The following is a 17,594-nucleotide window of genomic DNA, read 5'->3' as shown; positions in this document are numbered from 1 at the left end:
CTGTTTATATGTCCGCTTCGACATCAGCGCTCTGATTTGGGCTTGCCTCTAGTTTCTTTACTTCCTGAAGTGTAACCAATGTGGAACTGGCGGAATTTAATTTAAAGGTGAAGTGTGTATTTTTGGTGACAGTAAAATTATTCTATTCCTTTTCTAATTTATTGTGGAAACAGCTGTATGTAAGCCATTCATAGGTTGACTTGGAATGAAAGGGGTTGTTCACACCGAATATGTTTTTTAAAAAAATATTTTTTATTCATCTGTGCTGTTTTTCAATTGTTTTTTTGTGTAAACATGCACTAGATGGACATCTTTGACCACTGTATTGCATCTTGCGTTTTTTTTTTTTGCTTCTCGCTTAGGAGCGCCATACGATGTTTTTTCCCCCATGCAGTATCAAGTTAAAAAGAACTTCAAAAAAAAAAAAAAAGGCTCGATGCACCTGCATTCTTATATTTTTGTTGCTGTGCATCTAGCTTTTTTTTTTAGTGCAAGAGCGTATTCAGGCTGAACGACCCTTAAGAGTGAATCTCACATGTCTTTACATCTGTGTCATATCTTACCCCAAAATTAAAAAAATCAAAAAAAAAATCTAAGAAATACTATTTTACATAAATATATATTTTTTTGCATTGTCACATTGTTTTCAAAACAATTAAGCAAAATTTTCCCCAAATTCTTATTACTGAAATGCATCTGATATGAACTTTTGAATTTGTTTATTCTCATTATTCACTATGGTGATTCTCATTACTGTAATGTGTCTGGAACGATAATTTATTTTTTTATTTAAATCAGCTTGAAGGCAGTACAACAAACACTACCATGATTCATAAAAAAAAAAAAAAAAAAAATTTAAATAATATATAATTCTAGGAATGATAAAGATATTTTGTTTTGCATTACAGAAATGAGAAGTGAGCTTAAAAAAGTGCTTAATGGTCATTTTGCAAAAAAATCTGAATGATCCTACAATTAATCTTTATATTCAGTGAGCAAAATATATTTTCTTATTTCTGTCTTCTGATTTAGAGGTGATGTATAACCTGTTGACAAGTTTAGTGAAATTCACTGATAAATACTTTGACTCTGTAAAAGTTTCCTAGCGTTGTTCTGTTTGTTTGAGCGCTCCAACATGCCAACTTCTGGCTCAACCATTGGAGTGAGTTTGGGGGCGTGTCTACCTCTTTGGCGACCAATGGCAGGTGGGGGGGGTGTGGCAAAGAAATGATACACTTCACCTTTAAGTTGTAAAACAGTAATGAAATCAAAATTCAGTCATTTTTACTAATTACAAATTGTCATTCTAATGATGGGCTTCCATGTGTGTTTGGTAAATAATGCTCCATGAGGACTTCAATGTAAAATCAACAGTAAATTTCCTCTTAAATTCTTCCATAATGGCTCAGGTCAGGTCAAAGTAGACTCAGGGGCAGTATTTACTTCCTTTCTCTTTTTGGCTTTGTGTTTGAATTTTTCTTTTATAATGTTTAATCAAAGGGCTGTAATCAAAAGTAATGTTACATTTAAGTCAGTTGATAGTCAAATTTCTGGGCCCTGAAACTAATTAGATTTGGTTTTGGTCCTCACAGCGGATGTGATGCACTCTCACGGCATTATGTTTTCGGAACACTCCAATCCTTCGTCTCCAGCGTCAGCTCCAGCCTTCCGTGGGGCTCGGAGATCCAGTGAGACCAGCATCGCCAGCCAGGTGTCGGGATTAGCGGACACTTACACTGCCTCCAACATTGCCAACAGTGAGTTAACTTGCACACACGCTTACAGCCAAATACAAATAAAAAGTTATGAATAAAATATCTGTTACTGGGAATTTTCCCTCCAAAACAATCTCAAGTTTCAAATTTAAATGAAGTTTCAAATGTAGGATCATATTATTTGTATTTACTTGCAGACTTAAGTTAGGATAGACACTATATTTAATTTGTCGCTTAAATGATGCGGGGAGGAATAGAACAATCCATTCTTTACATCATGCTTTCTTAAGGTCTTAGGTCACACAATTTTCACAACCTGTTCACAGGAATTTTTTTGGAAAGATGTATTTTCAGTGTTATGTCAGCAGAACTATGACATAATAGACAACATATTGGGCCTCATTGGTGACACACAAGTAGAATGAATTTGTGTACATTTTTCATAAAACCATTCTTATGTAAATTGTTGCACAAACACGACATTCGGAAATGTATTTTTAAGTAAACTGATACATGAATGTGTGGTTTGTATAACCATTCTAATATAAATTATCGTATGAACATGGCATTCGGAAGACCATTCTTACATAAATAGTTGCACAAATGCGATGTTCGGAAAACCAAATTTAACGTAAATTGACGCATAAATGTGACATTAGTAAAACCATGCTTTCATAAATTGTAGCATGAATGCAAATTGTTGAAAACCATTTTTACATAAATTGTCGCATGAACGTGACATAAATTGTTGCACAAATGCAATGTTCTGAAAGCAATTTTTACCTAAATTGACTTTAAATGGGATGTTGGTAAAACCATTCTTTCTTAAATGTTTGCACAAATGCAACGTTCTGAAAACCATTTGTATGTAAATTGCCAAACAAGTGTGACGTTTATAAAACCATTCTTACATAAATTGTTGCATAAATGCGGTTCATAAAACCATTTTAACGTAAATTGATGCGTGAATGTTATGTTTGTAAAACCATTCTTTCATAAATGTTTGCACAAATGCAACGTTACGAAAACCATTTGTATGTACATTTTTGAACAAGTGTGACGTTTATAAAACCATTCTTGCATAAACTGTTGCTCAGAAAAACAGTTTTAACAAATTGTTACAGAAATGTGACGATCGTGAAACCATTCTTAAATAAATTGTTACATGAATGCAGTGTTCATAAAACCATTGTTATATAAATTATTGCATGAATATGATGTTTGTAAAAAATTTCGCATTTCTTGCATAAAGTGTCAAATGTGGGAATTTATATAAGAATTTTTTTACAAACATTTTACATAGAAATGTGTCCGTTCGTGCTTCATGAACTATTCAGTACAGGCTCATTTTTGTTGATGTCAGTTTAAATTTGGCATCTAGTCTAACTAAGGTCTATAAAGTAAATCCTTTACATAATGATTTTTTTAGTTAATTTGCTTTATTGTCTCCATTATATCACTAGGAACAATGACTGTTGTGTTCTCCTTATGACTACTGTTGTTTTGATTTTGTTTTGTCTCATAGCATGGCAACTTAGTCTCTCCAAAAAGCTCAGTCTTTTGTCCCAATTGGCCCGCCCCTATAATAAAAGCGGCTCCCAAAGTCCCTCCCCCAAATCCTGCAGCAAAGTGCAAAATAGGCAGCAGGTAGAATCACAGGATTGCAGCTGTTTGGATGATTCAGAGCAGAGCAACTCTCTAGGCTTTGAGCCCTCCCCCACGCTCGGCTCAGACCCGCCATCACCATGTGTCCCGCTGGACATCGAGCAAGGTACTGGTGCAGGAGAGTGTGGGTTAGATGTCAGTTCAGAAGGTCTTCTAGACCTTCAAGATCTGCCCGTTCTCCTGTTTGCCTGCGTTAGTTTCTACCACCCAGCCATTCCCTGCAATTTCTCCTACTTCCTCTTGTTGAACCTCCGTATTTTCAGCCTAGCCTGTTTTCTTGGTGACTTCCCCAGCCCTGACGCCTCTGTTTTCTGAAGTCATGCCCCCTTCCCCTTTAAAAGCTCAGCACTGGTGCTCTGGTTCTTCATCTTCAGAACCCTGAGCTGCTTTGCGCTGGATGTTGAAGCCGTTCTGAAGATGCTTTAAAAGGTCACCCACTTGTCTTGCTCCCATTTTCTGGTTGTGCGTCATGCTTACATCCTTGTGTCTTCTATTAGAGGTTACGTAGGCCGGTACTAGAGAGTGCTTTCAAAGTGCTCCAATTTTGGCAGAGAAAAACGGTTCCATTGTGAATAAGAAGAATAAATGTAGCAAAATCAATATGTTTTCAAATGAAAACAGATATTAGTGCTTCAGATAGGGAAAGAAATCGCAAGAATGTAACCATTCTGTTTCCAATTCTGATTCCATTTAACTATTCTTTTATTACATTTGAGGAGATTTGTGCAAAATATCATGATCCATGTTATCCCAGCATCGTGTGTTTTAATTAAAGCAAAAAAGGAATAGTGCAGAAGCTTAAATATTTTTTAGTTATTTTGTCATATCGTTTCTTTGATTTAATTTTTTTTAATTAAATTAAATACAAGGTTTTTTTTTTTTTTTCATGTTTTATTATTGTTATTTTTTTATCGTTTAGTTTATATTCAGGTTTAAATTAGATTTTAAACACCAAATCTTCAGTATGGACTTGAACTGACTATACTGGTCATGCAGCATGTTTGTTGCATGAAACCCTATGAGGACAATGCAATAAAAAGATGTGTTGTTATCTATTTATTGTCTTTATATTCGATTCGTCACATCCAATTTAGACTGCAAACTGGCGACTCACAATATAGTTTCTTTTGCTGTAATGCTATAGATTCAGTAGTGGTGCAGGAAATGGTGTCAAAATATTTTAGTGCAATTTTCCTTCCGGTTGGCAAAAATGCAGTTCTAGTTTACTTCCAGTATTTATTTATTTATTTATGGAAACGGTTCTGAATGATAACCAATTCTCAATTTCCAAACTTGATTTAAAAGATCTCAACCACAACGAAAAGAATGAAAAGCCAAAAATAGAATTGTGTTCTTGAATGTCTTTGCAGTGGATCATGGGAAGAAGCAAACAAGAGATGTGCACTCCAGCTTGGCATTGACTAGTGCACATTAAAAAACGACTGCTTTCCATTTCTGTCCTTTCTTTTGAGCCCCTAAAGCAAACCTGCATCATATCCTCATCCTGTCTTAGAACCAGCTGCTAAAACATTTATAAAACATGAACAAGTGAAAGAGAAATCTTTAATGGCATTTGGAGCTGCCATTGTAACCGTAATTGATTCGTTAGGCATGGCTGAATCTCTCATGTTTTGTTTCCTACAGTCGCGGCACGTTGGTGGGGCACTAAGCGCATTGATTTTGCACTCTATTGTCCTGATGCCCTCACTGCGTTCCCTACCGTGGCTCTACCTCACCTGTTCCATGCCTCCTATTGGGAATCAACTGACGTTGTGTCTTTCCTATTACGACAGGTGAGGATTTCTGCATTGTTACATTATTTGAAAAAAGATGGACACTCATTCTGGGTTATTAACAACTATAGACAGCATCTGCTGCATACTGTTGAGTACCACGGAGAGTAGTATTAAGTCGTCCCTCAGTTTTTAAAAATGAACAAAAAACACATTTACAGTAATGCACTTACAACGGAAGCCTAGCAGGAAACTTCGTGAATAAACATATAGGGGTCCCATACAAGGGGATCATCATATTTAGGAGTCCCAAGCATCAAAAAGTTGACCTAGAATATTCCTTGCCAAATCTGCCATGGAACGTCATCTCACTAGAGCAGTTCCTTTTAATGAAACTGTGATTTCATATATGATTGTTTTAGTTACATATGTGGATTTTATTTTTCTCCATCTCTCAGGTCATGAGGCATGAGAACTCTAGTATTTTGGAACTCGATGGGAAGGAGGTGTCAGAATTCACTCCGTCCAAACCACGGGAGAAGTGGATGAGGAAGAGGACACACGTGAAGATCAGGGTGAGACCTCTACACATCTCTCACTAAACGCTTTACTGTACATGTCTGAAAGGCGCTGTCAGGAGCTTATATGATATGTTTGTGTTAAAGAATGTTACAGCAAACCATCGTGTGAATGATGCCGTGTTCACGGAGGATGGCTCTCAGGTGGTCACAGGTCGCTTCATGTATGGACCCCTGGATATGGTCACATTGACAGGAGAGAAGGTTATCACCCATAAAGGGCCTGATTTCTGTAGTTAATTTATTATTATTTATCATAACTTGTTTGTATTGTCAGTCGTTTTCATGTCATTAATTTCTGTTTGTGGCGATTTCAAGGTGGACATCCATATCATGACGCAGCCTCCGTCTGGTGAGTGGGTGTACTTTGACACAGAACTGACCAATAGCAGCGGCCGAATCTCCTATGTGATTCCTGAGAGTAAACGGTTGGGAATTGGAGTGTATCCTGTCAAAATGGTGGTCAGGTATTTCATATTTCAACTATACATACAACATACTAGTTTGAAATGACTGATCTTCATGGTTTTATTCCTGCACATTTCAAATTATTGTACTAAAAAGCGGGTGGTATTTTTTAACAGGACCAACTCTCGAATGTTTTCTGTCCACAGGGGCGACCACACATCTGCGGACAGTTACCTGACCGTGTTGCCCCATGGCACTGAGTTTGTCGTGTTCAGCATTGATGGCTCTTTTGCCGCTAGCGTGTCCATCATGGGCAGTGATCCTAAAGTGCGTGCAGGAGCAGTTGACGTGGTCAGGTGAGACTTTGACTTCATCTTTTTTATTCGAAGACAACATGGGAACAAAAAGTTACCCTATGTAGGGTCGAAAAGAGAATTTTGAAAATGTGATTTTCAGGGATGGAAACGTCATGGAAGTTTCTGTGAATATAAGTTAAAATATTAAAATATTAAATATTTTAAAATATTAAATAATTATATTAGTAATAAATAATAAAATATTTAATCACTAGAAATTGCTCTTTGTGAGTGCAGTCTCTATAAAATTATTTGTAAAAATCTTCATCCAGTTGTTACAAATGAAAAATGAAAAATTCATTGTTTAAAAGGTTTGGGAACCAATATTGAATTTTAAAATAAATGTTCAGAGTCTTATTGTCCTTAATATATCAGACTTTTCATCAAAATATAATACATTTCCTTGACTGTGAAGCAAGTTTTGCTGCTGTTACCAAACAAAAATTAACCAAAAATATAATTTCACAAACCAATCAAGTCCTGGGGCCAGATTCCTGAAAATTCTAGGATTTGAAAGGTTTTACGAAAATTTGTTAGGATAAATTATAAGTTAATTAGAAGGTATCTAGTTATAAAAGATACTAACATTCTTAAGTCTTTTGGGAGTACAAAATATTCTAATAAAAAAAAACTTGATAATAAAGTCTGTTGAAACAAACTTTGATGTTGGCTTGACAAAGCCTTTGTCTTAAAGTTTAAACTAGTTTAAAATGTATTGTCCTAAGTTTAGTTAGGTTAGGTTAGGTAGGTATTGCTCTGCATTGCTAGCATGTTCTACACATTGCTACCATGTTCTAGACATTGCTAGAATTTTGCTACAATTTAGCATGTAGCAAGGCGTTTCTCGTATATTTTTAGGTGTTGCTAGCATGTTACGTAGTGTTTCTAGCATGTTTCTAGGCATTTCTAGCATTTCAGCATGTACAGTGCATCTGGAAAGTATTCACAGCACTTCACTTTTTCCACATTTTATGTTACAGCCTTATTCCAAAATGGATTAAATTCATTATTTTCCTCAAAATTCTACAAACAATACCCCATAATGACAACGTGAAAGAAGTTTGTTTGAAATCTTTGCAAATTTATTAAAAATAAAAAAACGAAAAAAATCACATGTACATAAGTATTCACAGCCTTTGCCATGACACTCAAAATTGAGCTCAGGTGCATTCTGTTTCCACTGATCATCCTTGAGATGTTTCTACAACTTGATTGGAGTCCACCTGTGGTAAATTCAGTTGATTGGGCATGATTTGGAAAGGCACGCACCTGTCTATATAAGGTCCCACAGTTAACAGTGCATGTCAGAGCACAAACCAAGACATGAAGTCCAAGGAATTGTCTGTAGACCTCCGAGACAGGATTGTATCAAGGCACAGATGTGGGGAAGGGTACAGAAAAATTTCTACAGCATTGAAGGTCCCAATGAGCACAGTGGCCTCCATCATCCGTAAATGGAAGAAGTTTGGAACCACCAGGACTCTTCCTAGAGCTGGCCGCCCGGCCAAACTGAGCGATCGGGGGAGAAGGGCCTTAGTCAGGGAGGTGACCAAGAACCCGATGGTCACTCTGACAGAGCTCCAGTGTTTCTCTGTGGAGAGAGGAGAACCTTCCAGAAGAACAATCATCTCTGCAGCACTCCACCAATCAGGCCTGTATGGTAGAGTGGCCAGACGGAAGCCACTCCTCAGTAAAAGGCACATGACAGCCTGCCTGGAGTTTGCCAAAAGGCACCTGAAGGACTCTCAGACCATGAGAAACAAAGATTGAACTCTTTGGCCTGAATGGCAAGCGTCATGTCTGGAGGAAACCAGGCACCGCTCATCACCTGGCCAATACCATCCCTACAGTGAAGCATGGTGGTGGCAGCATCATGGTGTGGGGATGTTTTTCAGCGGCAGGAACTGGGAGACTAGTCAGGATCGAGGGAAAGATGAATGCAGCGATGAAAACCTGCTCCAGAGCGCTCTGGACCTCAGACTGGGGCGAAGGTTCATCTCAAGACAACAACCCTAAGCACACAGCCAAGATAACAAAGGAGTGGCTCCAGGACAACTCTGTGAATGTCCTTGAGTGGCCCAGCCAGACCCCAGACTTGAACCCGATTGAACATCTCTGGAGAGATCTGAAAATGGCTGTGCACCGACGCTCCCCATCCAACCTGATGGAGCTTGAGAGGTCCTACAAAGAAGAATGGGAGAAACTGCCCAAAAATAGGTGTGCCAAGCTTGTAGCATCATACTCAAAAAGACTTGAGGCTGTAATTGGTGCCAAAGGTGCTTCAACAAAGTATTGAGCAAAGGCTGTGAATACTTATGTGCATGTGATTTTTTTTTCTTTTTTTTTTGTTTTTCTTTTTTTATTTTTAATAAATTTGCAAAGATTTCAAACAAACTTCTTTCACGTTGTCATTATGGGGTATTGTTTGTAGAATTGAGGAAAATAATGAATTTAATCCATTTTGGAATAAGGCTGTAACATAACAAATTGTGGAAAAAGTGAAGCGCTGTGAATACTTTCCAGATGCACTGTACCTATATATTTTTAGCATGTAGCTAGGCATTGTTGTAGCATGTAGCTAGGCATTGCTAGCACGTTGCTAGGGGTTTCTAGCAGGTTTAGAGAGAGAGAGAGATAGAGAGACAGAAATGTAGATGAGATGGAGCATATTAAAGGTCTTGTGTGGGTTCGTTTACATTTGAATTTTTGGCAGTAAGAGTATGAATACTCTTGGTTCATCCGAAAATTCTGTCAGTGTAATACTGCGTTCATGTCATGATGGAATATCCCTAATTACGAGAACTTGTAAAAGCATTCATGTATTCAAAGAACTCGTTATTTCAAGTTGTAAACTTGGACTTGACAGTCGTGACGTTATTTAAATATATCAGCAGCCTCAACAGTTAAATGTAGTGAACACATATCTCTGCCACTTTATTATGCTTTCGTTACCTGGAGTGTTTTCTTTGTTTACAACAACATATAGAGATGAATTAATGTAATGATAAACATTTTGCTGTTATCAACAACAAATCCTTTTGGCTTAATGAGTGTTGTCATAGAAACTAATAACTTCCGAAGTCCCTGAACGTGAACAGCTCCGAGAAGAACCTCCGAGTTGCCATCTCATAATTAAAGATATTACGACGTAAACGCAGCATAAGTCTCTGGGATTTTTCAGGTTTTAAGTTTGATCAGTCAGAAAAGATACTCAAAAAGACTTAAAAAGTATAACATTATGTTGGCAAATGCCCTACAACTCATGAATATTCATCAACCAGTAATGGAACAGGTTCCATTTTGGCTTTGCCTCTTGGTCCTTTTGTTTGCTGTCCTTGATGGTGCTTCTTCCTCTCGCAGGCACTGGCAGGACCTGGGCTATTTGATCGTGTATGTGACAGGACGTCCAGACATGCAGAAGCAGCGTGTGGTGGCCTGGCTTTCACAGCACAACTTCCCTCATGGAATCGTGTCCTTCTGTGATGGCCTGGTACATGACCCGCTCCGACACAAAACCAACTTCCTCAAGTCTCTCATCACAGAGGTGAGTAGCATCACAAACTACTCCTCTTCTGCATCATAAATGACTTTTTAGGACATGGTCTTAGATATTGGTACATGGAGGGTCTTTTTACTGTTTGGCTTAACAGTAGACTAGTGTGTAAACATTTTGAATAGAAGTTGAAATGTGAGAGGCAGGTGCTTCTACTGAAAAGACTCTCATTGCAGTTTGATTTATTCAGTTTAAGTCTGTCTGCTGGTCTACGTGAGATTGTGCTTAAAAGATTGTGCTCTTTTTGTAGGCACAAATGAAGATCTTTGCTGCTTATGGTTCTACTAAAGACATCTCAGTGTACACGTCACTGGGCCTGCCTCCATCACAGATCTACATTGTGGGGAGACTGACCAAGAAGATGCAACATCAGTGTCAGGTATCATTTACACAAAGACTTAATACTGCAAACACACCGCAGTGATATTATTCTGTTGTCTTAGGTGACACTATCCTTGCATTTGTGTAGAGGACAGTTATACAGTTTTATTGATCCTCAGTATGTAGTGATGTCAAAAGTACTGGTACTTCGGTACCAAGTCGATACTAAAATAAAAAAGATGTAATGATACTAGTGGTCCTGCAGTACTGGTAGTGCGCTGTCTGACTGACACCCAGCTGCATTCAAATGCTCACACGCTCATTTGAGCATGTGTTCTGATACTCCTTTTACACAGAATTGGACAATTAATCACATTAAAATTGAGATACGTATGTCCTAGTGTGAATATTGAACCACAAATGGATGAGATTTTATTAAATAAAAAAACAGTCTGCATGTGCTGCGTTGCGTGCTACAATGTGAATGTGTGATGCTGCTCATGTGCTGAATATTTTTTTGAGCATTGCACGCTGTGCTTATTGTAGTAGATGACAGACAGTGCACTCATTCACTGTGACAGTATATATTTATATAATTAAATTGCGTGCTTCAGTAATCACACTGGGTCTTATAACCTACATCTTATCCAGAAGTGTGAAACTTCTGTCAAAAACACAAAACCAGTAACACCTTCACGTCAAAATAAAAGTTTGATTCAAAATAAAAGCTTGACGTGTGTAATTTAAGAAATATATTACAGATGTTTAGGAAAATGAATGTTATCATTATTATTATTGAACCTTTATCTCACAAGCAAGAGTGCTTTTTTTTTCTGAATAGAAATTTTTATCAATGTTTTCATTCATTTTCATTATGTGGTTCTATTCAAGTTTGATTAAAGTTTGGATTAATTTGATTAGACACATCAAGTTTTGATGAAGAAATTGAATGAAACTTTAAAACATGAAATTCAGGGGAAAAAAGGGGAACACGTTGAATTTGGGAATTTTTATTTATAGAATTTAGAAAAAAATAAAACAACAAAATTTCATAGTGTCTTAACATTTTTTAAAGCGAGTGTTTTCAATTAAGTAAACATTGAAGGAAACATGCTATTGATTAATGTGTTATTTACATTGAAATGTAACATTTTAGGTTAAATTAGGCTAAAGAATTGTTTAATAGTATATTACCTATTTTTTCTGTGGTATAAAATTGGTATTGAGAATCATGAAATTTTACTGGTATCGGTACTGACTGTTGAATTTTGATACTGTGGCAACACTAGCTGTATGTAATATCAGTTTTACACACACACACAAAATATTTTCTTATGTAGTATTTGTCTTTTTGCAGTAAAAATATCTAAACATCTTTGAAACCAGATACATTTACATGAGCAGCAAAATGACTTTAAAGAAAGTTTTGAAAATATTTAGTTAGATTTATGCTTTAAAAAAATAAAATAAAAATATTTGCCATTGGGGTAAGAAAAATATACACAGTAAAACATAATTTTCTTAATTAGTGTTTTGTCTTGTTTTCCAGTAAAAATATCTGTACATTCTTTAAAAAGATATATTTACTTTACAAGCAAAATTACATAATGAGTTTAGTTTTGAGAGAATATAACTAAATTTAGTGAGTTTTATGCTTAAAACATGAAAAAAAATCTATTTGCCAATGGCGTAAGAAAAAAGCACGTTTATTTTTCTTACGCCATTGGCAGATTATTATTTTTTTCCTGTTTTAGGCATAAAGTTCACTAATTGTTGTCCGATTTCTCTAAAAATAAGACCACCCCAGGGCGTGCTGAGTGACTCCAGCCAGGTCTCCTAAGCAACCAAATTGGGCCGGTTGCTAGGGAGGGTAGAGTCACATGGGGTAACCTCTTCGTGGTCGCTATAATGTGGTTCTCGCTCTCGGTGGGGCACGTGGTGAGTTTTGCGTGAATGCCGCAGAGAATAGCGTGAAGTCTCCACTACGTCTCCGCAGTAATGCGCTTAACAAGTCACGCGATAAGATGCGCAGATTGACGGTCTCAGACGCGGAGGCAACTGAGATTCGTCCTCCGCTACCTGGATTGAGGCGAGTCACTATGCCACCACGAGAACTTCCAAATTGGGGAGAAAAAAATCACACACAAAAAAATCAAGACTTAACATATGTATGTCATTTTGCTTGTCAAGTAAACAAATCTTGTTTTAAGAATGTTCAGATATTTTTACTGAAAAACAGTTTTCATTCTGACCTATCTCTCTCCACTGTGTCCCTAAGTTCATCGCCGATGGCTATGCATCTCACCTGTCCCAGCTGGAGTACAATCAGAGGTCAAGACCCGCTAAGACTGGCAGTGCTCGCATGGTCCTGCGGAAAGGCAGTTTCGGACTGGGCGGCAGTGGCGACTTCCTGCGAAAGCGCAATCACCTGCTGCGCACCATCTCCTCGCAACCCACCTCCACCACGCCGGTTGTGCAAGTGGGCCGTCCCGAACGTGCCCAGAGCCAATCCGAATGTGACCGAGAGCGGGCAGAGCGTGCTCAGAGAAGCATGAGCATTGCAGCGGGCTGCTGGGGCCGGACCAGCAAACTCGAGGGCGGAGCTCTGAGCCCTAAATAGGCTCCACCCACCGGGTCCAAGTTCTGGGGGAATGGAAGGCACTCCGTACGACACAAAAACACGTGCGTGGCCTGCAAAACTGGGAGTCGGACCCTGTAACGTCGGGACAAACGTAATCTCACGGTACTACAACGAACTCTGTGATAAAACCTCACCACCGCATTACTATTGTTGCATGAGAGTCATTTGGGAAAAGAAGATTTTTATTTTATGTATTTTTTTGTCCGACAGCCAAACATTTTCACGACAACAAATTCTAGCGCCTTAAGCATCGCTCTGGGTCATGGCCCTCGCTTCTGACTTGATTGAATGTACTGTTTGCATGGGAGACAAATCGTTGGGTGGGTTTGGACTCTTCCCCTTCCCCCGCCATCAAGGAACATCCAGGAAGTTCTCCTCAATTTCCCGTTTGGCATCGACAGAGTGTCCCTCACATGTATATACGTGCCTCCTCTTACCTGCTCAGGGCAGCCATGAATTAGAGGAGCTTAGAAGACCCAGAGGCCATTTCACTTCTCTCATGCTCTTACGGTTTATTCATTTTCGCTCTCTATCTCTCGCTGTTCTGTCGCCCGATCTTGGTGACATCTCAGTCAAAACCTAGCAGCATTTGGCAATAAGGATTGAACCCCATCACACTTGGTCTGCAGGTCGTCAGAGGCCTTAACTTTGTTTTCAGAGTATGAATGGAGAGCCGTATCTCTCTTAAGTCCTCAAAAGGAGCAACTATCCCTTTACAAGGCCATCTACTTGCAATACCTCTGAGGGCGCCATTTCTCAAACAAGACGCTCTCGACATGGGCTGCTGGGTCACGTTCTGCATTTCTTTATTTCTGAGCCACCAAACAACAATCGTAAGCACACGTGCAATTTCACTCCACATCTGATCTGCTGTAAAAACGTTCCCGCTGTTTCTTAAGACTCGGAAAAGCTCGCAGTCCCCCATGAGGACAGGCTGCGCAGCTTGCTGTATTTGCATGGTCACAAGATTTCTCTGTCACAATTGGAGACCAATTTCACACATTCTCAACTGTTTCCTCTTGAACTTTGCACTCATTTCCGGGTGATCAGGGAGTGATGAATCGATCACTCGCTCGATACCGCCGATGGCCAAAATGAATTCATGTCGAAAGCTGTAGTTCTGCAACTGCATAACCTCATTGTTATTTTGCACTAGTGGAAAAGAGGAGGTCCTTGTTACCATCTCATGTCGCTACATAACTTTTACGTGTAGTACATGACCCTTATTATTTATGGCAGGGTATTTGTGCGTATATGCACGATTATAGAGTTCTCCGACGTATAGGAAACAAAATAAAGCAAGAAATGTGCCAAAACCAGGCATATCGTAGGAACCCAAATACGTATAACGTTTCTAATGTATTGTAGCAACGTTTCCAGAGCGGTTGAGCGGTTGCAATGGGACATGTATAATGTTTTTAAGATTTTAGATCATTTTAGATCAACTTACGTCCTTTAAAGTTTAGTAATTTATGCTATTGTCCATATGTTCATATGTAAGTGATTGAGGTATATAGAAATTGTGCTTTTTATTTTACGATTTTAGATCGGACAGCATGACAAAGTCGCTTCAGTCGGGTGGAGTCGTGAACTGTATGCGGTTTGTTTAAATATCATGTCATGAACACACTGGAATAGCCATGCTGCATGTGCGGACATATGCGCTAATGATTTCAAATCAAGCTTTATGTTAGATTGTATCAACTGGGAGGTTTCGAACACAGCCGACGGTTTTCGGCCCCAGTTTTCGCTGTTCATCTGGAGTGGATGTTATGATCTGTGGTCTGAATGGGACGTAAAACAGTGTAGATATTGTAAAGATACTGTAAAGAAATTTCACTATATAGGATATGTTACAGTCAGAATTTATTTATTTCTGTAACTTCATAAGATTATGGTTATTTCAGGTTTAGACTGTATTTCATATGTTGCTTTTATTTTTGTCTGACAGTTCTGAAAAGCTTATTTTAAGGACCAATGATGTGTCTCCTTGTGCATAATCGTTGACAGTGTTTCTGTAGCCAAATTCTAGAGGACGCCACCGCACCACACGGACAATCAAGTCTGTTCAGCAAACAAACAACATCCTGCAAACAAAACCAGCAAGGAGCACGCACACATATGTACAAACAAATGGTCGATTTCTTATTCTGCAGACATTCTGGACAACTCGTACTCTGGAAAATGGTTTATCGCATTGATGCACTGGGAGTCAAAATGTCCACGTAATGTGAATTGGTTTGTAAAGGTTTCATTAATGTTGTTACATTTTTCTGTGATAAATTTGCTCCAAACTGCTTGATTTTAATTGGTGCTGAACAAGGTTTGCCGTTGCCACTTGAAAAGAAAAAAGTAGCTTTTAAATTTGCATTTGGACTGGCATTGCTAGTCTTCGTAGGTAATGTTCAAAAGTTTTATTGCGTCTAGTTGGTACTAGACATCAGGGGCTCTCTGTGGAAATGTTCTAAAATGTTACTGACATCTGAAAAATTGTATGAGTGAAATCTAGATCACCTTTGTTGGTTTATTATGTCAAAGAAATAACTATTTGAATGTTAGCCACTAAACAAATTCTCAGTCTGGAAATTGCAATTTTCCATCATACTGTTCCACATTCACTCACATCAACAACTTCTACAACCTACTGCAGTTTTTTATCACTGGCTGTTTTTCAAATCTAGCTATTTTTCAGGAGTGCTGAGCAAGTTGATGTGCGCCATCCACTTAATTGATTTCCAATTCCGAGATTCAGATATCGCAGGGAGTCATATGACACTTTGTGCCACAATTCTGAACTCTTTTTACATTTATTTAAATATACGTGGTCTCACTTGTAGGCCAGTGTACGAGTATTATATCCACAGATAAAACTGATTATAGCCACTTTTGTACTTTGCATGTCACAGGAAAAGCTTTCGTACAGTTTCCTGTATTCAGTAATGGGCCACAAAAACATACCTTCAGTTACTATGTTACTACCAAATATTTAAATTATCTTAAAAAGTGTTAAGGCAAAACTTAGCGAATCTCAAATCAAACAATATTTTTAAAGGAATATTCCGGGTTCAATACAAGTCAAGCTCACTCAGCATTTGTGGCATAATGTTGCTTACCACAAAAATGTCAAAAAAAAAAAAAAAAAAAAAAAGAAAATTGTCCTTCTTTGAAAAAAGCAAGAATCACTTACAATGAAAGGCTATGGGGCCAATTAGTAATCATTAAAATACTCAGTTTTTAAAATATCGCCACAAGACGTAAACAATGTGTGTTAACTTGATTTCAGTGTGATGAAATAGTTTACTAACCTTTTCTGTGTTATATCCAATTTTACAACTTTGTTGCCATAACGACTTAACGTGAACCCTACAACGACTGTAAAAATTACAATTTAACCAACTTTACAACTCAAATAATACACAAGTTTTAACAGAATTAATGTAAGTGCTTTTATAAAATTATAAGCTTCACATTTCTGCCTTTAAAACCTCCACAAATTGGCCCCATTCACTTCCATTGCAAGTGCCTCACTGTAACTTGATTTTTGCTTTTTTCACAGAAAAGGAGGGATGTCGAAATTAAATTTTGTCATAATCAACATTTTTCCACAAATGCTGTCAATTAAGCTTAACTTGTATTGAACCCGGAATATTCCTTTAAATATTGAGATCAAATTTTAAGAAATGTAATTATCAGCATAATATATCAGACAGTGCAAAGACCAGAAATACTGTTAAAAATGAAAATCTACAGCATTTTTGACATAGCAGTAGACACATTATTTACAGTTATGTTTCAGATTTAGCATGTTCCTATTGGATGAAATAAATGTGGTGTAATATTCCTAAACAATAATCAACTGTGACCAATTCCTTTTTTTCTTTTGTTGCCAAAACTTTTGAGTTTGCTGTGTGAAACACTTACAGTGAAAGAGAAGGCTTTTCTGACACCTTTGGATTATGAATGAATACTACAGGTTTATTTTAAACTCTGTTGAAATGCTGATCTGGACTGAATCCCTCCTTTACAGTTTTCTTACCAGGTCGGTGGTTCAGTGCTGTCTTATGTATAACTGTATGTACTGTGGATTAAATGCAGTTGGACAACTCTGCAAGTCTTCTGTGATTTATAATGCATTATATGTGTAAAGTGGACCATTTCAATTATAATAGTTTTGAATTTTATTAGAATTGTAGGAAAATGATTTTTAGAAGCTAACCTTTAAACAACATTTTCCCCCCAGTGGACTGACTGAAAATAGGTGCAACCCTGTTGAAACCCAGAAGTTGCTAATAAAATGAGGTTGGGACAGGGGGATTAAACCCGAGAACATTAGAACAACTTGATTTGTGGGCTTGGGTATCTCAGCGAGTATTGACGCTGACTACCACCCCTGGAGTCACGAGTTTGAATCCAGGGTGTGCTGAGTAACTATGTCAGGTCTCCTAAGCAATCAAATTGGCCCGGTTGCTAGGGAGGGTAGAGTCATATGGGGTAACCTCCTCATGGTCACTATAATGTGTGGTGAGGTGGGTGGATACCGCGGAGAATAGTGTTAAGCCTCCACACGCGCTAGGTCTCGGCGGTAACACCCAACAGGCCACGTGATAAAATGCATGGATTGACA

The 17,594-nt window shown here is 38.0% G+C and overlaps 1 protein-coding gene across 7 annotated transcripts in view; it reads left to right on the top strand.

Moving 5' to 3' along the window:
• Window positions 1-16,123, top strand: part of LOC127432558 (membrane-associated phosphatidylinositol transfer protein 2-like) — a 72,098-nt gene extending 55,975 nt beyond the window's left edge. For 5 of the 7 annotated variants that reach the window (XM_051683789.1, XM_051683785.1, XM_051683788.1 and 2 more), the window contains 10 exons: window positions 1,593-1,757; window positions 3,241-3,486; window positions 5,025-5,173; window positions 5,572-5,688; window positions 5,779-5,895; window positions 6,010-6,158; window positions 6,306-6,455; window positions 9,816-9,999; window positions 10,259-10,387; window positions 12,608-16,123. In XM_051683789.1, the coding sequence (XP_051539749.1) occupies window positions 1,593-1,757; window positions 3,241-3,486; window positions 5,025-5,173; window positions 5,572-5,688; window positions 5,779-5,895; window positions 6,010-6,158; window positions 6,306-6,455; window positions 9,816-9,999; window positions 10,259-10,387; window positions 12,608-12,949 (1,748 nt within the window). In that variant the 3' untranslated portion in view covers window positions 12,950-16,123. The remainder of the gene's footprint in view (window positions 1-1,592; window positions 1,758-3,240; window positions 3,487-5,024; window positions 5,174-5,571; window positions 5,689-5,778; window positions 5,896-6,009; window positions 6,159-6,305; window positions 6,456-9,815; window positions 10,000-10,258; window positions 10,388-12,607) is intronic. The other 2 variants (XM_051683791.1, XM_051683790.1) reach the window with 1 other exon arrangement.
• Window positions 16,124-17,594: the final 1,471 nt, after the last annotated feature.

The sequence above is a fragment of the Myxocyprinus asiaticus genome, chromosome 42 (genome assembly GCF_019703515.2).
Source record: "Myxocyprinus asiaticus isolate MX2 ecotype Aquarium Trade chromosome 42, UBuf_Myxa_2, whole genome shotgun sequence".
Lineage (NCBI taxonomy): Eukaryota > Metazoa > Chordata > Actinopteri > Cypriniformes > Catostomidae > Myxocyprinus > Myxocyprinus asiaticus.
This window is presented reverse-complemented; position numbering and strand designations above follow the sequence as displayed.